This window comes from Euleptes europaea, chromosome 10, assembly GCF_029931775.1.
Source record: "Euleptes europaea isolate rEulEur1 chromosome 10, rEulEur1.hap1, whole genome shotgun sequence".
NCBI lineage: Eukaryota > Metazoa > Chordata > Lepidosauria > Squamata > Sphaerodactylidae > Euleptes > Euleptes europaea.
In genome coordinates this window covers 48,424,599-48,449,433 of record NC_079321.1, presented here as the reverse complement: position 1 = coordinate 48,449,433, position 24,835 = coordinate 48,424,599, and the positions used below count along the sequence as shown (strand labels likewise).

The 24,835-nt window shown below is 43.0% G+C and overlaps 1 protein-coding gene across 1 annotated transcript in view; it reads left to right on the top strand.

The window, feature by feature from the left end:
• Window positions 1–24,835, top strand: part of IMPG1 (interphotoreceptor matrix proteoglycan 1) — a 124,790-nt gene that overhangs the window by 88,167 nt on the left and 11,788 nt on the right. Inside the window, exons 13-14 of the mRNA XM_056856342.1 lie at window positions 19,373–19,917; window positions 24,529–24,748. Of these exons, the coding sequence (XP_056712320.1) occupies window positions 19,373–19,917; window positions 24,529–24,748 (765 nt within the window). The remainder of the gene's footprint in view (window positions 1–19,372; window positions 19,918–24,528; window positions 24,749–24,835) is intronic.

Genomic DNA, 24,835 nt, shown 5'->3' with positions numbered 1-24,835 from the left:
ATAAGTTCCAGGGAGAAGAAGCATTCTTCTGCTTGAGTGAATCAGAAAATATGTTTGAAAATAAAGGGCTGTTTAAATAATGGAAACTCTAATTAATAATTTGATTTTTTAAGTGTACTGCAGCTCTGTTTATTCATACAAATGCCCCATCTATCAGTGTTCAAATACAATTAAAAAACAAATACAAAAACAAATACAAAATTCAAAAACAAATACAATTTTTTTTAACTAGATGGACATAGCAAATAGAGGCAGCTTTCGGCTGTCTCATTAGTTTGTAGACATAGGTTGTTTATGCATGGGTACTTTCACTCATGTTCTCTCCCCATCTGTCTCAGTTGTTCCTTGGATTTATGCATGAGTTTTCTGTCCATTAGGGATGACCTCGCAGCCAGCGGCCACAAATCCTGGGACTTCCCGTCCCTCTGTTAACCTGATTTTTCCCTCTCCCTTGAGCTCAGCCCACTTGAAATCCCCATGCATAAGGCAAGCACAGGACACAAAAGCTTGGTTTCTCTCTCAGCAAGTAGACAGCCAATTACAAAGCAGCATGTCAAGGGGCGGGGATTCAAATACAGTTCTTTCTGAGCAGAAGGCTTTTAAAATGAGCTTGGGTTTCTCCCCCCTCCCCATTCCTTTCAAATAGCTCCTTTTTTGTTTTTAAAATGCTCTTAAAATGCTTTTTTATGCGACAGTTGGGTTTCAAGGAAAGAGAAACTTTTCTCACGCTAAAGCAGCATTTCAAGGGGCAGGGATTCAAATACTTCCTGATTTGAGTTTGGAGACTGCTGGTACATAGAATCCCAACAGGAAAGTCTGGGTCCAGCGAGCAACAAACCTCAGGTAAAACTCCCATGCATAAACAACCTTAGTCTAAAATATGCATCATGTTCCAGATTTCTGGATTTTAGAAATTTCTTTGTTTTTAGCAGGCTGACAAATATTAGCATTTTTGATTATTTAACCAAAGAAGAAGAAGAAGAAGGGGATTATTTGAGATGAACACACATGCCTTTCTTTCCTGATCTCTCATGAATGACAGTCTTTCAGGGATGGTCTTATCCTGAACTGATGGGAAGTTGCTTCAGTAACAGATCACCGCAGAGATGCAATTTTTCCTACTGCCATTATGTTAAAAATGATTTTCTTTTTTTTTTTATAATTTTTTTATTTTCATAATAAACACAAAAAAAAGAAAAAAGAGAAGGAAAAAAAGTACAAAATACATATACATAAAAAGAAAAACAAAAATTACATGTTCAGCGCACTATTTATCCGTTAATACAATATTCAGATCAGTCTATAAGCCATATCGTGCCCTGAATCCAAATCCCATCCCCCCACCGCAGTGCCCTCCACCATTAGACTTCCGATGGAGTGTTATGACATATCAGAAAAAAAATCTATTATTATATCATATTTAAAATCATATTATACTATAATTCGTTAACTATACTTTTAAAATCCGTTTTTGCCACTTTATCCCAATATGCGGTGGCCTTTACCCACGTACATTTAAATTCCTCCATATCTTTATCATGTAAAAAAGCTGTAATTTTGGCCATCCTCATATACATCCATAATTTTTCTCGCCACTCTTTAATTGAAGGTTTATTTGTTTGCTTCCATTTTTTAGCAATTATAATTCTTGCTGCCGCAAAACTATATTGACATATGACTCTATCACCTTTATCCAAATCTCTTTTTGGTATACCCAATAAGCAAAAAGCGGGGTCTTTCTTAATTTTTGATTTAATCAGATCATTAGTTTCATTCAAAACTAATCTCCAAAACCTCCTTATTTTTTTACAAAACCACCAAACATGCATAAATGTGCCTATTTCTGTACCACATTTCCAACATATAGCTTCCTCATCTTTCTTCATTTTACTTAATAATACTGGGGTTATGTGCCATCTATAAAACATTTTATACAAATTCTCTCTTATTTCATTTGAAATTGTAAACTTAAATTCTTTTTTCCATAACTTTTCCCAAATTTCCAAATCTATATTATAACCTAAATCTCTCATCCATTTCAGCATCACTAACTTAATCCTTTCTTGTTCTAGATTTATTTCTATAAGTAATTTATAAACCCTACCTATCAGTCCTTTATTTCCCTTAGATAGTATAATCTCAAATTTTGATTTGGTTTGATTAAAACCCAACTTATTATCTTTGTTAAAAACATCTCTTAGTTTATAAAAATGATTTTCCAACATGCAGAGTGGCCCTCAGACCCAAGATGGAGGGAGGAAAGTAGCACACCACCGGGATACATAGGTATGGCCATGCTGATGTGGTTTTAAATTATATACCCTAGCCAACTTGTAGTATAAGATCTGCCCTGGGGGGAAAATGCTGAAACCAGTCAATAGAACAAAATGGGGCAGTAGGGAGAGGAGTCTGACAAGATGCAGCTCTAGTTTTGCACAAAACAGACCTCCCACCCACTCCCATTTTGCTTACACAGGGACAGTTGGAGTCATGTCTACGTATGCAAAGATTGTCCCATTTGGCCCTAAACTAAAAATGGTTGCCTGCCTCCCCCTGCCCATTGTCACTGTCCTAATCCTAGTGGGGTCCTTTCCCCAATATCTGCTTTTTATATTAAATTTAAGATGTAGAGATCTCACAAATGGAATCCTCATCACTGATCTATCACATTTTGACTGCATTGCCCCTTCTCTATGTGTGTTTACTTCAGTGGTTCCTTTAACAGGTGAAGGAGCATTTGCCTCCTCTCTAGTTTGCAGCAGTTTACCTAGATGTCTTCCAGAAGATACAAGCAAAAAAAAATAAATTGCTTCTCCTGCAGGAATGCTGCCCACTATGTTGATGGGGGAAATGTAACCTTAACCTCTAATTCCCCCTCCCCAATCTACAGTGCTGGCATTCAAAGACAACAAGAAAAACAGGCAGACATACCACCTGATTAAAGAATGTAATACTGAAAAAATGAAAACCAGTTTCTGCTTATACAGAATTTAAAAAAAAAGCTTCTGAGACAGAGCAATTATTTGGGGGGAATGAAAATATAATGTGCACAAAGCCTATCTGGATTATTCTCTTTGGCAATTCTTCTGGCTAGAAGAAGCTCCTATCAGTTAGGTTATCCGCTGAGTCACTCACTGCCCCTCCTAGTACCCTTGTCAGAAAGGCACTAAAATAATAATAATTTTGAAGGTTTCTGGAAATCCAGAAAATCTTCTTGTTATTTTTAGCAATTGAATTCTGTGCATAACGTATGTTACAGAAAAGAGGTGATTTGCATTGGATTTTAGTAGATGATTTACAAATGCACATCCTTAATAAGTCAAGTGTTTTCTGTCTGTGAATGTGTCATTCATTGCATAAAACCTAAAATTATTACCACCAACTACTGTTATTCTAGTGATTCTTTTCACTGCCTTTCTTGGGTGGCAAATACCTCCTGATGTATCTGTCTGCCATATTGCCTGCCTTTCTTGGTGTGCCAATGCAATGCAAATACCTCTGTAACTCTGCTTCCTTGTCTATCATTAGTACCATCTATAATAATAGTGCTTAGCATTCACATAATCTTTTCAGCGTTCAAAACGGTTCACGTTAATTATCTTGTTACAAGCCTTATAACCACCACTCAAAGTAAGTCACTATAAATGCATATTTCAGACTAAGTACCGAGTCTGAGTATCTTGTGTAAAGGCACCCAGTACGTTTATGGTAGAAGTAGGGTTTGAGTCAGGGAATTTCTTATTTGTAGCCCAGTATCTTAGCTACTATGCTATACAGCTCTGCATAACTCCACCTGCTAGTGCCACCCCATGTCCACCCTATTACGCTGCTTGCCTTCTTAGAATATTAACAGTGCACTCTTGAAGGGGGAAGCAAACCGCAGCTGGCAGGACTGCACAACTGAGAAGCCTCCTCAGAGTCTTCCTGGCTACCGCGGAGGAGAAAAAGGCCTTTTTTCCAAAATAAAACCAGGCCGGCGCCATTTAAAAAGGTCGCGCAGGACCGTGGCCATCCCAGGAGGTGTTCCTGGGGCAAAGGGGGTTTGGAAGCTGCCTAATGGCAGCTCCATCCCTCTGAATGCCCAGGGAGCGCCTACCAGAATGCCAGCGTGGGGACCTGTGCTGGGAGAATGCCGGTGGGAGGCCCCACCGGTGCCCAAGCCCTGCGCTGCCGCCATGGTCCAGGGGAGCCAGCATAAGTGGCAGTACACCGGTGTTTGTGCCAGTTTGCATGGCACAAGTGGTATGGATGCTGGCGTAGGGGTCATGCCAGCTCCTGAGAGTGTTCCCCTCCCCTTCAGGAACGCACTGTAAATGTCTGCCTCTACCTATGGAATTTTAATTGCCTATAAAACTGAGACCCTTCCTCGTATCTCCCTGAAATAAGTTAGGAAGGATCCCTTGGTTGAAAGGTACAGTGCTGGAATTAGGTAGATGTTTTAAAGCTGGAAGTGAAAATAAACAACAAATGAATGCCATAACAAAATACAAAAATCACACCCTACTGTGCAGTGCTACCCTCTGTTTCATTTCTCACAAGGCAATGCATGCTGGTAAGAATGTTTACTTTTTTCAGGCTGGTGTTCTTCCTGGGAAAAATAAGCTTTGGTGATACCGGCCAGTCCAGGCACTTGCAGAGTAAATGAGATGATGTCATGATGTGATGTGGCCAGATTTGTCGAGGTGCTGACATCAGCTGGGGCAATTAAGTCGGTTTCAGGAGCATTGCTTTTGCTTTCAGTGCATTCACACTTTTTGGTCCTTTCAATGCTACACGCACACCAACTGCTGAAGTTGCTACAGGAGTAAATTATTGCTGTTTGAGATACTTGGAATGACTGCATCCTAAATAAGATGAAAACTAGACATTTGAAGAACTCGTTTGGATTCTTACCAGGTAAGAGCTCTATTGTTTTCCATTGGCCTTTCTTTTGGCTTCCATACATTCTCATTGATCATAACCTGACAGTGTTACTCTTAAAAATTTTCTCAGAAGTCCTGTGAGCCAGTTCACGCTCTGTCAGTATCATTTCCCGCTACGAATGTGTCCAGAAAACTCTGCATTTAGTCAAGACTGTCAGAACTGCTGTAAGTATAACTATGTATATTTTCCAAGGAGATCAAGTTTTGATGTACCAAATATAAACAATTTATCGGGGGGGGGGGAAATAATATGGGATACTATGTACAAGAATAAGACCACTGAAATTAACATTCAGAGACCCCATACTTTTCAAGAGGGGTTATCTATATTGATCATACTGTCAAAAATATAAGCTGAGTTCTATATTATACCAAGACGTATTTTATTAATGTTTTCCTAAAATGCAAAATAATTTTTAGCACAGAATGATAAAATATCAGTCTTGAGCAAAACAAAAAAACTTTGTTTAAATATATCATTGCATTCATGTAATGGAAGATTCTATCCCATTCTTGTCCCTGCAAAAATGCTTTTTAAATTCAGGTACTGCCTTGTCCCTATGGACAAAAGAGTGTAGAATCTCATGCAGCTGTTTTTCTCTTGTTCATACATTCACACAGTCCTATGCATTTACATATGTGTTTGTAAAGTACCATCAAGTCTCAGCCATCTTACGGTGACCCCTTTGGGTTTTCAAGGCAAGAGACCAACAGAAATGGGTTTTTCTTTGCCTTCCTCCACATAGCAACCTGGAATTCCTTGGTGGTCTTCCACCCAAGTACTAAGCAGGTCCAACCCTTCTGAGATCTGATGAGATCAAACTAGTCCAAACTATGCAGGTCAGGGCTTACATATGTGTAGTGTATCTACAAATCTAATTCTGAACTTGGCATCAGAGTGTAGATCAAAAAGACTGCACAATGGTGCAGATACTAAAGGGAAAGAGGTTTTTACAAATCTGGGAGAACTAGAAAAATCTTAAATTTTAAATAACATGAATTTTTAAAAAGAAGTTTTAAAATGCCAAGTTCCTATGAAATTAGCTCACGAGATCTTGGCAGCCATTTGGGATTGTCTAGGCAACCTCAGACAACCGCAGTTGCCTAGGTGACCCAAAATGGCTGCTGCAGAGGTGAGTTAGAGAGAAAGAATGGGCAGGCAGGAAAGCCTAGATGGGAGGGGAGTAACCAAAGGCAGAGTTGAAGGAGGGACTAAAGAAAAATGAAAGAGGAGGAAATGGGGGCTGGAGAGAAGGAATGAAACAAGGAAAACAGAATGTCTAGAATCAAGCCCAGTAGCACTTTAGAGACCACAAGATTTTGGGGGTGTAAGCCTTCGAATGTCAAATCTCCCTTCTTCAGATCTGAGTATCTGATGAAGCTTTGATTCTCAAAAGCTGATACCCCCAAAATCTTGCTGGTCTCTAAAGTGCTACTGGGCTTGATTCCAGCTGTTCTAGTGTAGACCAACACAGCTACCCCCTGAAAGTATCTTCAAAGTAAATAGAGAGACTGTATGGGCTGTGAGGAAGAAGGGGACCAGCCAGGGGGTGAGATTTCTAGCAGTTCCTCTGCTTGTATATATTTTTTTTTTCATGCATTCCTCTTCATATGCACATTTAAATTAGTTAGAAATAATGTATAAAACCAATGTCTTAGAATGAATGATGAATACTGGAATCCCAAGAATACTTACTTAAAAGTAAGTCTGTTTTATTTCAATAGAATTGACTTGTGAGGGGGGAAATGAGTAGAATTAGGCTGAAAATCCTGAGTTGAATCAAGTTTTCCCAGATTTACATGGTTCTACCTTCAAAGGTAGATTTTGGATCAGAATGTATTTTAGTGAAATTTACTCTTAAGTCACACATTTTGTATCAATACACTGGTCTGCATTTATCTCCATATGGCTTATTTACAGAGCCTTTCCCCAGTAAACATACTGTTTATTTCCACACAGATTTCTTAAAAAAAAAAAAACTTTATTCCAAGGAATGCTGGTTCAGGATGTGGTGACCCAAGCTCAAAATTTGAAAGCACTGAAAGGGTGGGGGGGAACCATTGCTTCCTAATAGACATTCCTTATAGATTATCACATAGGTCTCATTATAATTTATGCCAAGCAGACTAAGAAATTAGTGGGGCTATGACTGGGGGTGGATGGGTAAGCTTTTAGGGAGTGCTCAAATACCTCAGTCCTTGTAATGACGAGAAACAGGCACTGCATTTGAACCAAAAAGATAAAGATTATTTTTCACTGTCTAATTCTCTGCTTGCTTTGTTTTCTCTTTGTAGGAATCTTGGCTTATTTCCTACATGATGCTCTCAATGAATTTTTTGCTTTGTTGGTTCTTGTCACTACCCAGTCTAATAAACACTGGTACCACAGAGTGTTGTTTCCGAGTATTATATTATCTATTGAAAGGATTTGTCATAATGTCTAATATATCATACAGCACACAATAGTTGAAGAGAACCCCAGGGTTTAAGCTTCCTATTTAGGATTTAATTTAGAATCGTTTCTCCACTTACAGAGAACATGCGTTTTCTAGTGGGCTTGTCAGGATTTAATTTTAAATAGCTGCCGAGTTGTGTGCTTACACGCAGCTGTCCTTTATTCCATGCTATAAAGAACTCCAAAATGCGAAAAACAATTGTGCTAGATTTTGAATACCTACCTGTTCATTTCTTTACTTTCTCTTTATATTTATTTAGATTTGTATCCTGCCTTTAATCCCCGGCCAAAGGCCGGGTTCAAGGCAGCTGAGCCCAATTACAACCTCTCTCAATTGAAATTGTTAGGTGTACTAAAAATCAAGCATCCTAAGTTTGCTGTCCTCTGGTAATGTCCTCATGCAGGATGTCTGCCTGTCCATGTATATATATTTCCTTCAAAATACTGCTGTGTACCTTCCGGTTTCCCAGACAGTGAGAAGTTACTGGGGCAGCTCTTACCTGGTTGGTTTCCTTTGGAAAAGGGAGCCCCAGAGACTTGTGTTTTTTGTTTTGTTTGTACCATTTGCTCTACTTAGAAATACACAGGTAGATCACAGGCGATGGCAAAGTGTCACTCTTTAGCAAATTTACTACCTGACATCCGATCCCATAGAGACACACAGAGAGAGATCTGCCCCACTAAGGAGGTTCAGTCTGCTTCTCTCTCTCTCTTTGACCTTTTATGCATGGGCTGGATCTCCCTGCTTGGACCTGGGTTCATCACACATTAAAGTAACCCGGGTTGGGGGAAGCTGTATGCATTGGCTTGAATGCTCAGGGACGAAACTGTGTGCTAATCGAACCATGATTACAAAAAACAGTCTCCCAAGCTCAAATCAAGTCCCACCCCTTTAAATGCTGCTCTGTAATTGGCTTACCTCGCAGAGAAGATTTCCTTCCCCCCAAACCCAACTGCCGCATAAAAAAAGTATTTTAAGAACAAAAACAAATAACGGAGCAATCTGAAAGAAGGGAAGGGAGGAGAAATCCAAGCCTCGTTTTAAAAAAGCCTTTCTTTTGCTCAGAAAGAGCTCTGAGGTAGCAGGAAGCAGGAGGCACTTGAATCCCCGCCTCTTTACACACTGCTTCATGATTGGCTGTGAGAGAAGCTAATCTTCTGTTTTGCCCTGCCTGCTGCTTTGAAGAGGGGGTTGGAAAAGGGTGGGAGGACGTGATGGCTTGGGGAAGCAAAAACTCGAGAACGGAGTATGCACACTCTGTGACTCCGGAATGAGCCAGGATGAACGGTTTAATTTGGACCAGAAGAGGAATGGGAAAAGACAGGTTCGTTTTGCGTTGAAACAGCATTGCGCTTCCAAGGAATGAGATAGTGTGCATACTGAAAAATTTGATCCTGGCTGAAACAGGGAATAAAGGAGGTTAAAGCGACCATGCATAATCAACCTTTGACTGCTTCCGCATGGAGGTTTTTCTTCACTTTGGCACCCAAACGGAACATTTTTTGGGGAGGGGGGAGTATCCACATGTTCCTGTTATCCTTTCTCCATTGTTCCTGTTATCCTTTCTCATGTTCCTGTTATCCTTTCTCCATTCTCAGTAAGCATATATATGCTACTATCTTTCCAGGAATACCACAGGCCAAGTGTATAATTACGCCATGGGGCACATTTTCAAAGGTCCCACCCATATCTATAATCTTGTTTCTTCACACAGAGATATACATCTGCCCCCTTTGTCTGGAAGGAGGATGGCCTGAAAGCCAAGATGGGTGCTTAGATAGAGCATTTCCTAATACTTAAGGCCAATTTAGGGGATTTCTTTAGTTATTAAGAAACATTACTATTCCTTTGGCACAGTCTCTGGTTCCGCTAAGGCTCGCCACTTTAGACTAAGCACATAGGATACACCCATTCACACTGAGGCCATGTATGCGGGGCTGTTTCCCTCGTGGTCACCCCGCTTACTGCTTCGGGGCTTCCTTTTGATTATGCATACCTTTCCCAACCATCAGAGGTCGCTTCACACTCCCCATGCATTTCTGTGTGTTTTGCCTATTTTCTCCAGATTCTGGCTAAAACAGCATCCAGAAAACACAGGCAAAACGCACAGAAACATGCGGGGAGAGCGAGGCAACCTCTGACAGTTGGGAAAGGCATGCATAATCAAAAGGAAGCCCCAAAGCAGTCGGCGGGGTAACCATGAGGGAAACAACCCTGCATAAATGGATTAACACTGTAAACTTATTGATTTGCACCAAAGGAGTGTAATTTGAAAGGCCATGGCACACAGCAATACCTAAGTGGTTCAGTTTAAGAAAGCTGCTTGTCAGCTTTAGAATTCAACTATTCTGTAGTTCTTGGCTGTCCAGCTCTAAGTCCAGATGTCCAGAATAATCATATGTGAGCCATGAACCACTTGAGTGATATTGGTAGGGAGAAATGAAGAGAGAACTGAAATTTTTGCGATATTGATTAATTATGTTTATAAACCAATTTTTCAAACAATTATTGTTTCTCAAAGCAGCTCACATCAAGTAAGAGACACGGGGTTCTGCCCCTGAGGCTGACAATCAGACAAAAAAGGCATGGCACACAATAAGGGGAAAGGGAGGGATAAGGTGGTAGAACATCAGAGTCCAGTGTGCATTTACATCTAGTGAATGTCCTGTTGATTTTTCCCTTGCTGGGACCCTGTGAAAAGCTTTACTGAAATCCAGATGGAGTTTCCTCAATACAGTAAGCTCGTCACTTGATGAAGTAGCAGACCAAACTATGCAGAGCTCAGTGGGTTTGGTTTGGAAGTTGCCCCTTCACGGCATTTGGCTAAAAATATACTTATATACTATAAATTGTACTGTGCCAATAAAGGTATTTGAAATTTGAAAAATATACTATGTCACGTGAGTGTGCATGGCTCCCAATCAATGTGAATGCTTCATCTCTTGTCCTTTCATTCCTTTTCTTGAAAGGAACTGTACAACATACTTGGAAAAACAGTAATTATTAGCAATTATGAAGGAGAATTTTAGCATCTTGGATATCTGTAATAGCCTGTAGCCCTGAGCTAATTAAGCCATGGGCCAGAATAATTAATGACACAGTGGCTTGATGAGCAAAATATGTGCTTGATGAGCAAAAGTAACATTTTTCTATAATGTTGTTATGCAGTGTTCCCGCAGATCTATTGGCACATAGTATCCACTTGTGCAGCAGATCTTAGGATCACCTTACCAAATTTTTATATCTTATGATCTGCTTCTTATTTTAGGTTTTAATACAGTTATAACAGTCATTGTGGAAACCACAAATTTACCATGAATTTACTATTTCAAGACATATTCTTATAAATTGCAATGATATTGCAATTTCCACATAAGGGCTTACTTGGGAAGACGTTATAAGGGTTCAGTTCTTCATTCTGCCATGAAGCTCACTGGGCATTATAGACTGACATGGTACAAGGCTGGAACTGGTGGGGCTGGACACCAAAGTCAAGCTGCTTTTCTTCAGGTTGTGCCAGCAAAGGACTTTGTTGTCCTTCTAAACTGTTCAGAGACTAGGGTTGCCAGGTCCCTCTTCGCCACCAGCGAGAGGTTTTTGGGGCGGAGCCTGAAGAGAGCGGGGTTTGGGGAGGGATTTCAATGCCATAGAGTCCAATTGCCAAAGTGGCATTTTCTCCCGGTGATCTCCAGTTAGTACCTGGAGGCTGGCAACCCTATCAGAGACAGAGATTAAAATGGTGTTGTTAGTCTGTTCCTAATTCGATGGATTTGATATTTATTGTACTCCACTTTGACCATTTTTTGCTGGACTATCAGCTTGTCTAAATAACATAAAATTGATAGCAGTACATAAGGGTTCATACCGATATGAACGTCGGTGTTTAATCTAGGTGATCTGATGTGTATGGTGGAATCTATTGTCAGGTGATCAGTATATTTAACCATGTGTTTGCTTGTTTTTATTTTTTGCGCTGTAGATATATCATTGTAATGTTATCCTTGATACTGAATTTCAATATAAAAATGACATTTGCATATTGTTGCAAAGTTCTCTAGATATTTTAACTCAAGGATGTAACATCCGTGTCCTGCCTTTAGCCCTGAGATAAGGGTCACCATCCACCACAAATTTAATCAACCTCAAACCCATTAAAATCAGTAGGACCTGGCAACCCTATGCCCCACCCATTCTCCTGCTGGTTGCTAGGCCAAGCCTGGCAACACTGCTTTGGGTTAGGGTTGCCAGCTCTGGGTTGGGAAATACCTGGGGATTTTTGGGGCAGAGCCTGAGGAGGGCAGGGTTTGGGAAGTGGAGGGACTTCAATGCCATAGAGTCCAGTTGCCAAAGAGGCCATTTTCTCCAGCTGAACTGATCTCGAACAGCTGGAGATCAGTTGTAATAGCAGGAGATCGCCAGCTAGTACCTGGAGGTTGGCGACCCTACTTTGAGTAGAGATAGTGGAGGGAAGGAGCTGGTAGGACTGCCAACCCTCCAGATGGGTCCTGGAGAACTCCCAGAATTACAACTGAAATCCAGGATACAGAGATCAATTCCCCAGAGAAAAGGGTTGCTTTGGAGGGTGGACTATGGCATTACAATCCAGTGAGGTCCTTCCCCAAACCCTCCCCTCTCCAGGCTCCACACCCAAATCTATGAGGAATTTCACAGCATGGAACAGGCCTATAGCAGTCAGAGCTTCAGAAGGTCCAGGCAGGCAGGAGATCAGGATGGCCCTGAAGCTCAATTGTGGCTTCAAAATTAGACTCTTGTTACTTTTTTGGCATTTTATAAGCTTTGTAACTTCTAATGTGCATCCCTTTTGGGCATTTTTTATTATAGATTTATTATAGATAAGGAGCTCAAAAGCTAGGAGTAGCCTAGGCCTCTCTGGACTTCAGAGGGATTGCTTTCCATCACTAATTTAGTAAAACGTCTTTACAAACAAAAATGATGACATTTTTACCTAGGAAGATTCTCTTGGAATTCTTCACTGGGTTGGACAATCTTTTGTAAATGCAAACTCACGTAGGCAATGGAAATGTATTACTTGAAAAGTTTTACATTTTGTACAAAGCTGCCTAATATTGACTTCCATGAACATAACTTTTATACAGTATATTAATACTTTTATACAGCGTATTAATGCTTTTGACTAAAATCACATTTTCTAGGATTTACTATAGATTGCTGTCCTCAAGGCCTCAAGACTGTTTGTTCTCCAAAATTAGGCTCACTGTTGGGAAGATGACATACCTAAACACAGGTCTATGAGCTTCATACTCTGTGCATGAGGTCTTCTCAATGTCACCCACTGCCTAATGCAAATTTTTATGTATGTGGAGTTTTTATAGAGCATGCAGGATTATACCAACTCAGAATACAGAAGCTTTAAAAGGCTTTATTTAGAGGGAAAAAAATAAATAAATCCCTCATCACTTGTATGTTTAAGGGTTTTATATGGTTTGCCCAGAAGGAACTTGTCTCAAGCTTATCATGAAATGCACCAATGCATTACAAACACCCAGTGAGAGGAAAGTCGAGCATTAGTAGCAGCTCTTGAAAAGTTGCAGTGCAAAAGGAGATGGCTGGGGCTCCAGATAAAAATATTCATAGAGCTTGTTAGGTAGGTTGGGGGGGTCAAGTATTTTGAGGGGGGAAGAACATACAGATAAATATTTAAATGTACACAAAATTCTTAATGAAATACAAAATGAACATTTGAATTAGTAGGGGGAAAGCTGTATGGCAGAATGCAAATTGAAGATAAAGGTTTCTGAGCAAAGATCACAAGAAACAAGTCCTTTGGAGAATTTTTATGTGGAGAATTACCATGTCAGCAAGATTATGAAAACAGATGTGGTGGGAAATAACTTTGAGGTTAAATTGAGTGGGAGAGTAAGAAAGCAGGAGGAGGGTTGCTTGAAGTTCTATTTTAAAGTGCCAATAAAATCACCCAACTCTTCAACATTTGGTTTACAATATCTAAGGAACTGGATCCCACTACACAGGGAATATAGCCTTTCATACAGCTTCAGCATTTACTTTACACAAATGCCAAATTGATCCAAATTTCACATTCTGGAAAGTACTTCTTGAACATTTCCCAACAGATATACATTTTAACTGACAGATTCTCAATAGCTGTTAACCTGGTTATATGTACATACAGCAGATGTTGTACATCGGCAACGAATAAACCAGCCCCACTCACCATGGTCACCACCATCAGATGAGTGGGGGTAGTTCCAGTCTTCTGTACAGTGGTCTTCTGCTCAGCCCCAGAAACTGTGGTCCCCTTTGAGAATTTTTTTTTTTTGCAGGAAGGAATCACTGTCTTCATTTATAAAAGGAAACATGCTTTGCATAGGGAACACAGCATTTCAGAGAACATCGACAGTTAATAAACTCAGAGGCATGATGAGAATCATTCCATGGGAAAGACTGCTGGAAGGGAAAGGAGCAAGTGAAGGGTAGGCTCTCCTAAAACAAGAGCTCTTGCAAGCTCAAGCCCTCACTATGCCAACAAGAAGGAAACATGTTAGGGAATCCAAGAAGCCGATGTGGATGAACAGAGAACTCCATAATGAGCTGAGGGAGAAAAAGGAAATGTTCAAGAAATGGAGGCAAGGTCATACCTCTAAAGAAGAGTATCTGTGGGTTGCTAGGCAATATAGGTCATCCATCAGAGAGGCCAAAGCTCACAGTGAGCTGAGGCTGGCCAAGGAGGCTTGCTACAAGGAAAGCTTCTTCAGATATGTGAGGAGCAAATGCAAGATAAAAGAGACCATAGGCCACTGTTGGGTGAAAACAGAGGACAGAGAGAAAGCAGAAAGGCTCAGTGCCTATTTTGCTTCAGGTTTTTTTTTCCTGAAGAAGAGAAAAGGCTCATCTAGAGATGGTAGTAGGCAAGGCACGGCATCTGGGCTGCTGGTTGATATGAACAGAGAGGTAGTTGAGAAGCACCTTGCTGCATTTGGATGAGTACAAATCCCCCGGGCCAGATGGTATGCACCCAAGAGTGCTCAAAAGAACTTTCTAGAGAGCTTGCAGAGCCTTTGTGTATCATCTTCCAGACCTCTTGGAGGATGGGAGATGTGTCACAAGACTGCAGGAAGGCAAATGTTATCCCAGTTTTTTTTTTAAAAAAGGAGGGATGACCCAGGAAACTACAGGCCAGTCAGTTTGACCTCTGTCTCAGGGAAGATAATGGAGCAGATACTAAAGAAATCAGTCTGTGAATATATATACATGGATTTGTCTCCATCAGGTCCTGCCAGAACAAACTTGTTTCCTTCTTTGATTGAATGACAAGCTTACTGGATCGAGGGAATGCGGTTGATGTTGTTTACCTGGATTTCAGTAAGCCTTTTGACAGAGCTCCCCATGATGTCTTCTGATGGCACTGCACCATCTAGAGGACTGTGGACTGGACCCCAGGATAGTTAGGTGGACAGGGAACTGATTGGAGAACTGCACTCAAAGAGTAGTTCTCAATGGCATTTCATCTGAATGGGTAGAGGTGTCCAGTGCAGTGCCACAAAGCTCGGTTCTGGGCCCGGTACTTTTCAGTCTTTTTATAAATGATCTGGATGAGAGTGTGGAGGGACTACTCATTAAATTTGCTGCACCTGAAGTATTGTGTGCAGTTCTGGAGGCCTCACTTCAAAAAGGATGTGGACAGAATAGAGCAGGTCCAGAGGAAAGCGACGAGAATGATCAGGGGCCTGGAGACCAAGCCCTATGTGGAAAGACCGAGGGACTTGGGAATGTTTAGTGTGGAAAAGAGGAGGTTGAGAAAGAACATGATTGTCCTGTTTAAGCATTCGAAGGGCTGTCACTTAGAGGAGGGCAGGGAGCTGTTCCTGTTGGCAGCAGAGGATAGGTCTCACAATGATGGGTTTAAATTGTGGGCGGAAAGGTAGCGGCTGGATGTTATGAAAAAAAATTATGGTAAGAGTTGTTCGACAGTGGAATCAGATACTTAGGGAAGTGGTGAGCTCCCCCTCACTGGCAGTATTTAAGCAGAGGCTGGACAAACACTTGCCAGGAATGTTCTAGGCTGATCCTGCATTAAGTTGGGGTTGGACTAGATGGCCTGTATGGCCCCTTTGAACTCTATGATTCTAACACTTACATTACCAAATGAATCCAAATTTCACATTTGGGAAAGTGCTTCATTTACAGTGCTTCTTTTGCAGGCAAAGATTATGCCCCAGCTCTTGGCTGCAGGTATACTAATTATTATTTGTCCTCTTGAGCAGTATAGATTGTGACTAAGAAGTACAGTTTAGTTAAGAGTTAAGGGGCCCCAAGGAGTCCTTGAGGTCAAAAAGATTGCTGTCAGAATGTGACTGTGTAGGACAGACAGATTAATAACTTGCAATAGATCTTTTCTTATGCCAACAGAGAACAACTGTTGGTAGACACTAAGAAAGAAATCACTGCCTTGACTCCAATGAGACAAGGATAGAAATGTTTTAAATAAATGAATCCAGATATAATTTTCCACCAGCAGAAAGGGGAGAGGGATTTTGGCTGATTCTCCTTTCCCACTGCAACCCCCTCACTTTGCCACTTATGCTTGTCCTTAGGGCCTTCTGACCCTCTGGAGCATTTCAGGAAGCTCAGTGGAATCCATGAAGAGGGGCAAAAATCACCCCCATTCTTCAGCTGATGGAAATGATTTACAATGCTGGAGAATGACCTTTGGATTCAACCCTAAATTATATGTTTCACAGGATCGATTGGGACTGTAGCTGCTAAAAACAGTTCTGGCCCCACAATGTATTGGTGCATATGCTCCCCACATCTCCAAGTAAGAAATTCTCAAAAGAGAAACCAAGTGGATTCCTCTCAGTACATCAGAGCTGGGTTCAGAAAGATCCACCTGCAGCTTCACCTGACCTCACTGTATTTGCTTTCTGTACCTCCCAACCTTTTCATTTGTTTTGTGCTGCTGCTGCATATTTCAGGCAAACATAGTTTTTTTCTTTCCAACTCACAAGCAAAAATCTTTAAAATTAAAAAAAAGCAGTTATTTCTATAAGCACTTGTTTCTCTTCAGTGGCTATGGGTTTCAGTGAGTTGCCATCCAAAGCACACCTTTCAGCAGCATTTAGGAAGTGGAAGGAGGGCCTTATAACCAAGGATGAATATAAAGAAATAAACAGTTATTGTAGGGAGAGTTTTAGAAAAGCTAAAGCTCCATAAGCTTAGGCTAGCGAGAGATGCTAAACACAACAAAAAATGGTTCTTTTGTTATGTTCAGAGTAAGAAAAAGAACAGGGATATGGTAGGCCCATTGCAGGGGCAGGGAAGTAAACTTATAACAGGTGATGAAAAGAAGGCAGAACTTCTCAATCCCTACTTCTCATGTGAGGGAAACGGTGCTCAACATGGCAAAAACTGAACATATGATGAGGGAAGGGAGTTGCAGCCTAGGATCAGCAGAGGGGTAGTATATAAACACCCAGGCCATTTATGCAGGGTCGATTCTACTCCTAGCTCAATGCTGATTTTTAAAATTTGACCTTTAAAATGACTGTTCACAGTCCTGATGCAAGAGGAGAAAGTCAAGCAAATTGACTTTTTTATTACATGGTTGGAGGGGCTGTGCTTACTTGGGTTGTTTCCCTTTAGAGGACATCGAAATGCAGTCTTGTGGTATTTTTGTAATGTTTGCTAAATTTACAAATGCACAAAGAGAGCACAAGGGAAATCAAAGGGGCAACTCCTGCAGAAAAGCAGATCTGCAATCCCAGGTCAGAGCCCTGCCTGCCTGCCCACCCAAGGTGCAAAAGCTAATTTAAAGTAGTGTCAGTCTGCTTCTTGCTGTTCAAGCAGGACACTCCCGCCCCTTCACTTTCCTCCACCAGGTTACCTCCACCAAGCTCTGATGGCTGCTTCAGTAGAGCCATCAGTCAGCAATTATCCTCCATTAAGGGACCATCCCCTGTAGCTAAGGAACATTCCTTTTCTTCTTTACAGGGCCTGGCTCCAATCTCCTCAGCCTATTCTCATTCGCACTGATAAAACAGTAACTTCACAATGATATATTAAACTGAGCAAACCTTCTATGCAGTCAGCTGAGTGGAAGGGGAGGTAATTTTGACCCCTCCCACCGCAGACCCCCGCATTGCACCCAGCCTGGGGTTGCCAGGTCCCTCTTCGCCACCAGCCGGAGGTTTTGGGGCCAGAGCCTGAAGAGGGTGAGGTTTGGGGAAGGGAGGGACTTCAATGCCATAGAGTCCAACTGCCAAAGCGGCCATTTTCTCCAGGTACGGTTGCCAGCCTCCAGGTAATAGCAGAAGATCTCCTGCTTATCTCCAGCCGATAGAGATCAGCTCACCTGGAGAAAATGGCCGCTTTGGCCATTGGACCCTATGGCATTTAAGTCCCTCCCCTCCCAAACCCCGCCCTCCTCAAGCTCCGCCCCAAAAATCTCCCGCCGATAGCAAAGAGGGACCTGGCAACCCTATTTCCAGGGGAACTGATCTCTATCAGCTGGAGATCCGTTGTAATAGCAGGAGATCGCCAGCTAGTACTTGGAGGTTGGCAACCCTACTTATCCCTGTAGGGACTGGGCAGGCACCCTGTTTCCTGGGGCACGGTGGCTTACAGAGTTCCCTGAGCACAGCTGTGTTTGCAGGATGTTGGATCCAACCCTGATATGTAATAAAAAAAAACCTACCTTGTAGTTTGCAGATTTCATGCCAAAATACCGGCAAATTATAAAACCAATAATGAACTGGTGAATTTAAAAACAATAAAAAGTAGATAGATGTTTGTATGGAAAACATGGGGGGGATTCCGTTTTAATTTTGCAGTATTAAGTTCAAAGGTAACTCTCTGTAATCCCATTTTCGCAAATTGCACACCTCTAAAAAGTAGCCCTGTTAATCAAATTTGATTGCTTATTAGAGGGTAATCGTAATTAAATGAACATTCTCAGCAGTAAACGTTGTGATTCTATCTTGTAGGGTTCAATAATGTCACTCAGAAAGAGGATTACTTTTGTAATAACAATCTCCATCCCTTTTCCTTTACTCTGTGTTCCTAATTCCCTTCTATTTAGCTTTCTTTGTGTATATATATTTGCAGATTCGGAAATTTCAGACTCATGAGGATTAAGGATTCATTTTTCTGCACATAATACCTTAATCTCTTTGCTCATTTCGACAAAATAGATAAAGACACAAGGAGGCCAATGGTCCAAGATAATACTCAGATTGCCAAAGTAATCGTGCAGAGTTAATATTACTGTTAGTATAGCCATATAGTAGCTATCATAATGGCTAAGAACTAGACAAAGTTATTTAAATTATTAGCAAACTATGCTAAAGTGGTTCTGCCTCTGCATTTCGTGATTTATTTATTTATAATATTTCTTGCCCACCCTCCTCAGCCAAGGCCAGGCTCAATTATAGCAAATCTTCTGCCAGGTATTTTTTTCAATTCTCATTAGCAATCATCAGCATCCCCATATCAGTTTTTGCATCCTTTCAATTTGTATATGTTATGCAAACCCTTACTTATTGGCCCTCTGGATCCAGGGTTTTGTGGTGTGTGTGTAAGAAGATGGTCAATAGCTTTGTGATTGATGCCTAGAGTAGCCAGGTCTGGGTTGGGAAATACCTGGAAATTTGGGGGGTGGAGCCTGAGGAGGGCGAGGTTTGGAGAGGGGAGGGACTTCATTGCCATAGAGTCCAATTGCCAAAGCAGCCATTTTCTCCAGGGGAGCTGATCTCTATCAGCTGGAGATCAGCTGAAATAGCTGGAGATCTCCAGCCATCACTTGGAGGTTGGCAACTCTATTGATATCCCTCAAAATAGGCAGTTTGGTGTTTAGCAGATCAGTGGTCTGATCAAAGCACTTCTTTATCTGGAAGGTTAAGGGGAGAATACAGACTTTTCCAGATATATGAACAAGCCTTGTTATGCGTGTACATATTTGTATGTTATTGGTCAGCATTAACTTTGTTTCTTTTTTAGATAAAAAGATTACAGTGGAACTGGAGTATTCGGGTGATGACATTTCAGCCACACTGAGTACTATGCCATATTTCATTGATTCTCTTAGTCTTCCTACCTCTCTTCCTGAAGAAGATATTTTGGTGCCCACAGACCAGATTGTGTTATTGCCAGAAGCAACTGCTGGTGGCCCCTCCATTGTTATTGACGAGTCTTTTGAAGCAACCACCTCTTCACGGGAAGCAACAGCTATCCCAACTATATTTGAATGGGGGGTGCATGGTATTGCCACTGACTCAGATATTATTGACATGATGAGCCCAGGAACAAGTGGGGAAATGGAGGATGGCAGCGGCTATTATGTCTTGCCAGCAACCCCACCTGCAGAAACGACCCCAACGCCTCCACAGAAGTTTGTAACAACAACCTCCGTGACAACTGCAGCCAAAGGCAAGGAGCTAGTGGTGTTCTTTAGCTTGAGGGTAACCAACATGCATTTTTCTGATGACCTCTTCAATCGAAGTTCAGCAGAATACAAAGCGCTTGAACAGCAATTCATGCAGCTGGTAGGTGACTGTTGTTTCTTCATACCTCAGTATTCATGGGCAGATGCTTATGGAGATATTTTTCTCACTCTATAACTAATTTCTTACTGTTATTGCTGTTCAAGTTAAAAACGGAGGCTGATTTCACAAAGCACTTTGGGAACAAAACTGGCACGTGTTCCTGTTATTTGATGCAGTCTTATGCATGAGATCTATTTGGTTGTAAGCCCCGCTGTATTCAGAAGGGCTAATTCTCATGGAGATGCATGCTGGACTGCAGCACTAGCCAAATTAGGTAGGCAAGCAATATCATAAGCAATGAAATATCATAAGCAAAAGGGTATAGCCCAGTCCGCTGTTGTGGAAACATATGCAGTAATAAATTATGGAGAATATGCCCAGTAAGCAATATATGAAATCCAATTGGGGGGTGGATCTTGCAATTTGAAGCTGAGGCTTGGTATATCAGCAAGTACATTTTTAGGATTAAATTGCACAGACTGAGTGTTGCATCAGCATAGGGCACTTTCACACATGCTGAATAATGCACTTTCAATCACACAGTAAAATCCAGCTGCAAAGTGCATTGAAAGTGGATTGAAAGTGCATTATTCGGCATGTGTGAAAAGTGCCATAGTGTCACAAATGCAAAGTTGGTGTTATGTGGATGTCACACAGACAATCTGAGCATGGATCTTTGTGCAAATGTTAAGTCCAGGGTGTTAGGCCTGTACTATGCATTGTTGTCGGGGTCCTGGACAACCCCCAGGCTCCCCGACTCGGAGGGTAGCCACGGACCTACTTTCAGTGTCCATGAGCCAAAGCAGCATCACATGTGGCTCCTTTAAGGCAGACCCTACTGCTCCACCTCTTGATAGGGACTGGCCCCTTAGCAGCCCGCTTCGTAATGAGCAGCTGGGATGCAGCCTGGAGCCATGGGTGGAGAAACAAGGATATGAGTCAGCTGGGATGTGAGGACAGCAGCAGCTTCCCATAGGAATTACTCAGACCCCATGGGAGTTCCAGGAGATGGAGTCTCCAGAGGGGCTAGCCCTGGGACGAGCCAGGTCCTTCATAAGGCAGAGGGCAATAGGTCATGGAGGACACACTGACTCCTGAAGTTGAGTTGAGCAAGGTCAGGAGAAAGGTGAAGAACCAAGGTGACAGAAACCTCCTTCCCTCTCAGTCTGAGGGCAAGTACACAAGTGCCCCCTGCTGGCACAGAGCTGCCAGACTTGAGCAAGTTTTCTATAGTTGATTTTTTAAAAATGCCAGTTTGGTGTATGTCTCTTGGTCATATTAGGCCTGCAACCCAAAAGATCATCTGTAGCACATACAAAAGTCCAGTATGACAGAGATGAGCAGACACCCATTGCTGCATTCCTCCCTCCATAGAGGGTGGTATTGATTCTCAAGTAGCCCCCAGGGAGGGGGGAGAAATGAAGCCTTTTTTGCACACATGAAGAGAAGAGCCAGCATCACTCTGATGAACATGGGAAGCTGTCTTATACTGAATAAGACCATTGACCCATCCAAATTAATATTGTCTACTCAGACTGGCAGCGGCTGTCCAGGGTTTCAAGCTGAGGTCCTTCACAACACCTATGACCTAAGCCATCGAACTGGTAGGGTTGCCAGGTCCCTCTTCACCACCAGCGGGACTTTTTTGGGGTTGGAGCCTGAGGAGAGCAGGGTTTGGGGAGTGGAGGGACTTCAATGCCATAGAGTCCAATTGCCAAAGCGACCATTTTCTCCAGGTGATCTCTATTGCCTGGAGATCGGTTGTAATAGCAGGCGATCTCCAGCTAGTACCTGGAGGTTGGCAACCCTATGAACTGGAGATGCTGGGGATTGAGCCTGGGACCTTCTGCATGCCAAGGAGACACTCTGCCACAGAGCCACATCCCCAGTCTCTCTAACACAAACACAGAATCCCTCTTCCTCCCACTTGAGCCATTGCACTCCTAGTAAGGCCTGGTTTAAATGTGATGATGGATGCTAGCTAGGGATGCCAGCCTCCAGATGGGAGCTGGGGATCCCCCGGCATTACAGAGATCTCATCTCCAGACTACAGAGATCAGTTCCCCTGGAGAAAATTGATGCCCTGTGGCATTGGGCCCTACTGAGGTCCCTGTCCTCCCCAGGTTCCATCCCCAAACCTCCCAGAGTTTCCCAACCTGGATCTGACATCCCTACCCCCCATCCCTAGCCAGTAGCCGGGGGGGGGGGGACCTGGCAATTCTAATGCAAGCAGACAAAGAATTCACCCATGAGACTGTTGCACGGTGCATGGTTTCTAGAGTTGCCAACCTCCAGGTGGTACCTGGAGATCTCCCATTATTACAGTTCATCTCCAGACAATCAAAATCAGTTCCCCTGGAGAAAATGGCTGCTTTGGATGGTGGACTCGGTGCCATTATATGCTGCTGAGGTTCCTCCCCTCCCCAAATCCCATCCTTCCCAGTCTCCACTCCTTGACCATTGTTACAGTTGCCAGCCTCCAGGTACTAGCTGTAGATCTCCTTCTTTTACAATTTATTTCCAGGCAATAGAGATCAGTTCACCTGGAGGAAATGGCCACTTTGGCAATTGGACTCTATGGCATTGAAGCCTCTCCCCAAACCCCGCCCTCCTCAGGCTCTGCCCCAAAAACCTCCTGCCGGTGGCGAAGAAGGACCTGGCAGTCCATTGTCCTTCTCAGCCTGCCAGAGCTAACTCAGAAGGCTGAGGAGACTGGAGAAGCATCCATTGCAGTGTCGGAAGGAGTAAGCCGTGGCAGCTGGAGTGCTTCAGTGGAAGGCTGTGCTTGCTCTCTTCTGATACTCCCTGTCTCCTTCTTGCACATTCATTCCTTCCCTATTAGTATTGTTGGGTTCTACCATATTTGGGGGGGGAGAGATTCTCCACTTTTGCCTATTCCATGGTGGTGGTGCTGACTGGGGCCTGTAAGAAAGGTAGACTGTCCACCATCAAGGAAGAAGTCATTGAAGTCCGTTGGATTTTTGCAACCGATATGGCATGATCATCATTTCCCCTCTCTTTTAAGTATAGGGTATCACCGATGACAGCTAAGCACTGAATTGTTACACTAGATTTACAATGAGCTCTAGGGGAAAGTGTCCCTAGTTCTCAAAGAATAAGGTAATATACACAGATTTCTCACTGGATATAGTGGTACTATTGTTCTGTGCAACAGCAGGCCAGTTAAATTATACCTTAATGCAACCTGACAAGAACTTTTGAAAATAAGTGGATTTAAATCATGTTACATTGAATGGTGATGTTTCCTTAGTTGGGAAGAACATAAAAACCAGTTGACTGTAGAACAGAGGCTCAGATATACTTTTTATAGGCTAGGACAGTTGGATCTGCATGGGGGTCTCTTGTTACCCCTCCCATTATCAACACCAGCTAGGTCGACTTGAACCCCGAGAGCTGTATGACTGGATTGTACCCTCTAGCTCAGTGGTGGCGAACCTATGGCATGCATGCCAGAGGTGGCACTCAGAGCCCTCTCTGAGGGCACGTGAGCTGTCACCCCAGCACAGAGTTTGCCTGAGTTCATTCTCCCGGCTGAGGAGGCTGGGGACCAGCGGTACCTTCCCAGCTCCTCCGGGAAGCGCCGGGATCCTTCCCAGTGCCTTCTCCGCAGTCGCCGGCTGCGCGCTCCGGAAGTGAAGACAACGACGAGCCTTCTTCCGAGGACTGGAAGAGGCAGAGCCGGGACGGGGCTGGACCAGGAGTGGGATGCCTGGGCGGCCGTCTGCGGCGGGCTGGTTGGTGACTGCAGCGCAGGGGGTTGGTGGTGAGGGCCAAATGGGGGCCCGCCTGGAGTTTGTGCTGGAGCCAAGCCCTTCGCTAAGCTCGGGTTTCCACTCTGCTTGTTCATGCAACCGAAGGTGCCTCTGAGCACATGCAGAGGGCTGTCCCCACCATCAGCCCCCCCCCCCCGCATAACAGTCTTTTTAAATTCGTATGAAGATAACAGTTGGAAAAAGAACCAAACTGAAGGGGTGGGGCTATGCACCAGCTGCTTTCCTTCCCCCGCTCAGCCGCCCATGCAGGGTTGCCAACCTCTTTCAGTTCACCTGGAGAAAATGGCCGCATTGGCAATTGGACTCTATGGCATTGAAGTCCCTCCCCAAACCCCACCATCCTCAGGCTCCGCCCCAAAAACTTCCCGCAGGTGGCAAAGAGGGACCTGGCAACCCCTAGCCCCATGTGGACTTCTAGCTGTGTTGGCACTTTGCGATAAATAAGTGGGTTTTGGGTTGCAGTTTGGGCACTCGGTCTCTAAAAGGTTCGCCATCACTGCTGTAGCTGCTCTCTGCATTGAGGTTTGCTTAAGTCCCATTGATTTCTTTTTAACTGGATTGCGGTTCGTGGATTTAATTAGCAGGAAAACTGCACTCCATCTATCTTAACAGGTTATTGAGAAAGATCTAACCAAGAAACGTAACCTGGTAGCAGGTGTAAGGCCTGCTAATAAAGTCAGAGAAACAGGGTGGTTGATTTATGGTCCTGAAAATGAAAAGTGAATTTAAGTGGAATGAATGTGGGCCTGAACAGAGGACCTGGTGTAAAACTGCTTCTTTCCCACACACGCACACCCCTTTCTTTTCTTCTTTGCAGCTGCTTCCCTACCTCCAGTCCAACCTTACGGGATTTAAGCAACTGGAAATATTGAACTTCCGCAATGGAAGTGTGATTGTCAACAGCAAAATGAAGTTTGCCAAGTCCGTGCCATACAACATCACAGAGGCCATCCACTGCGTACTGGAGGACTTTTGTGATGCTGCTGCTCAGCGCCTTAATCTTGAAATCGACAGTTATTCACTTGATATTGAGCCAGGTGATGTAAAAATGGGACCGGGGGTGGGGATATGATTTCAGTTGTCTCTGCAGCGGTGAACATATTGAACATATTGGCTATGAGGGC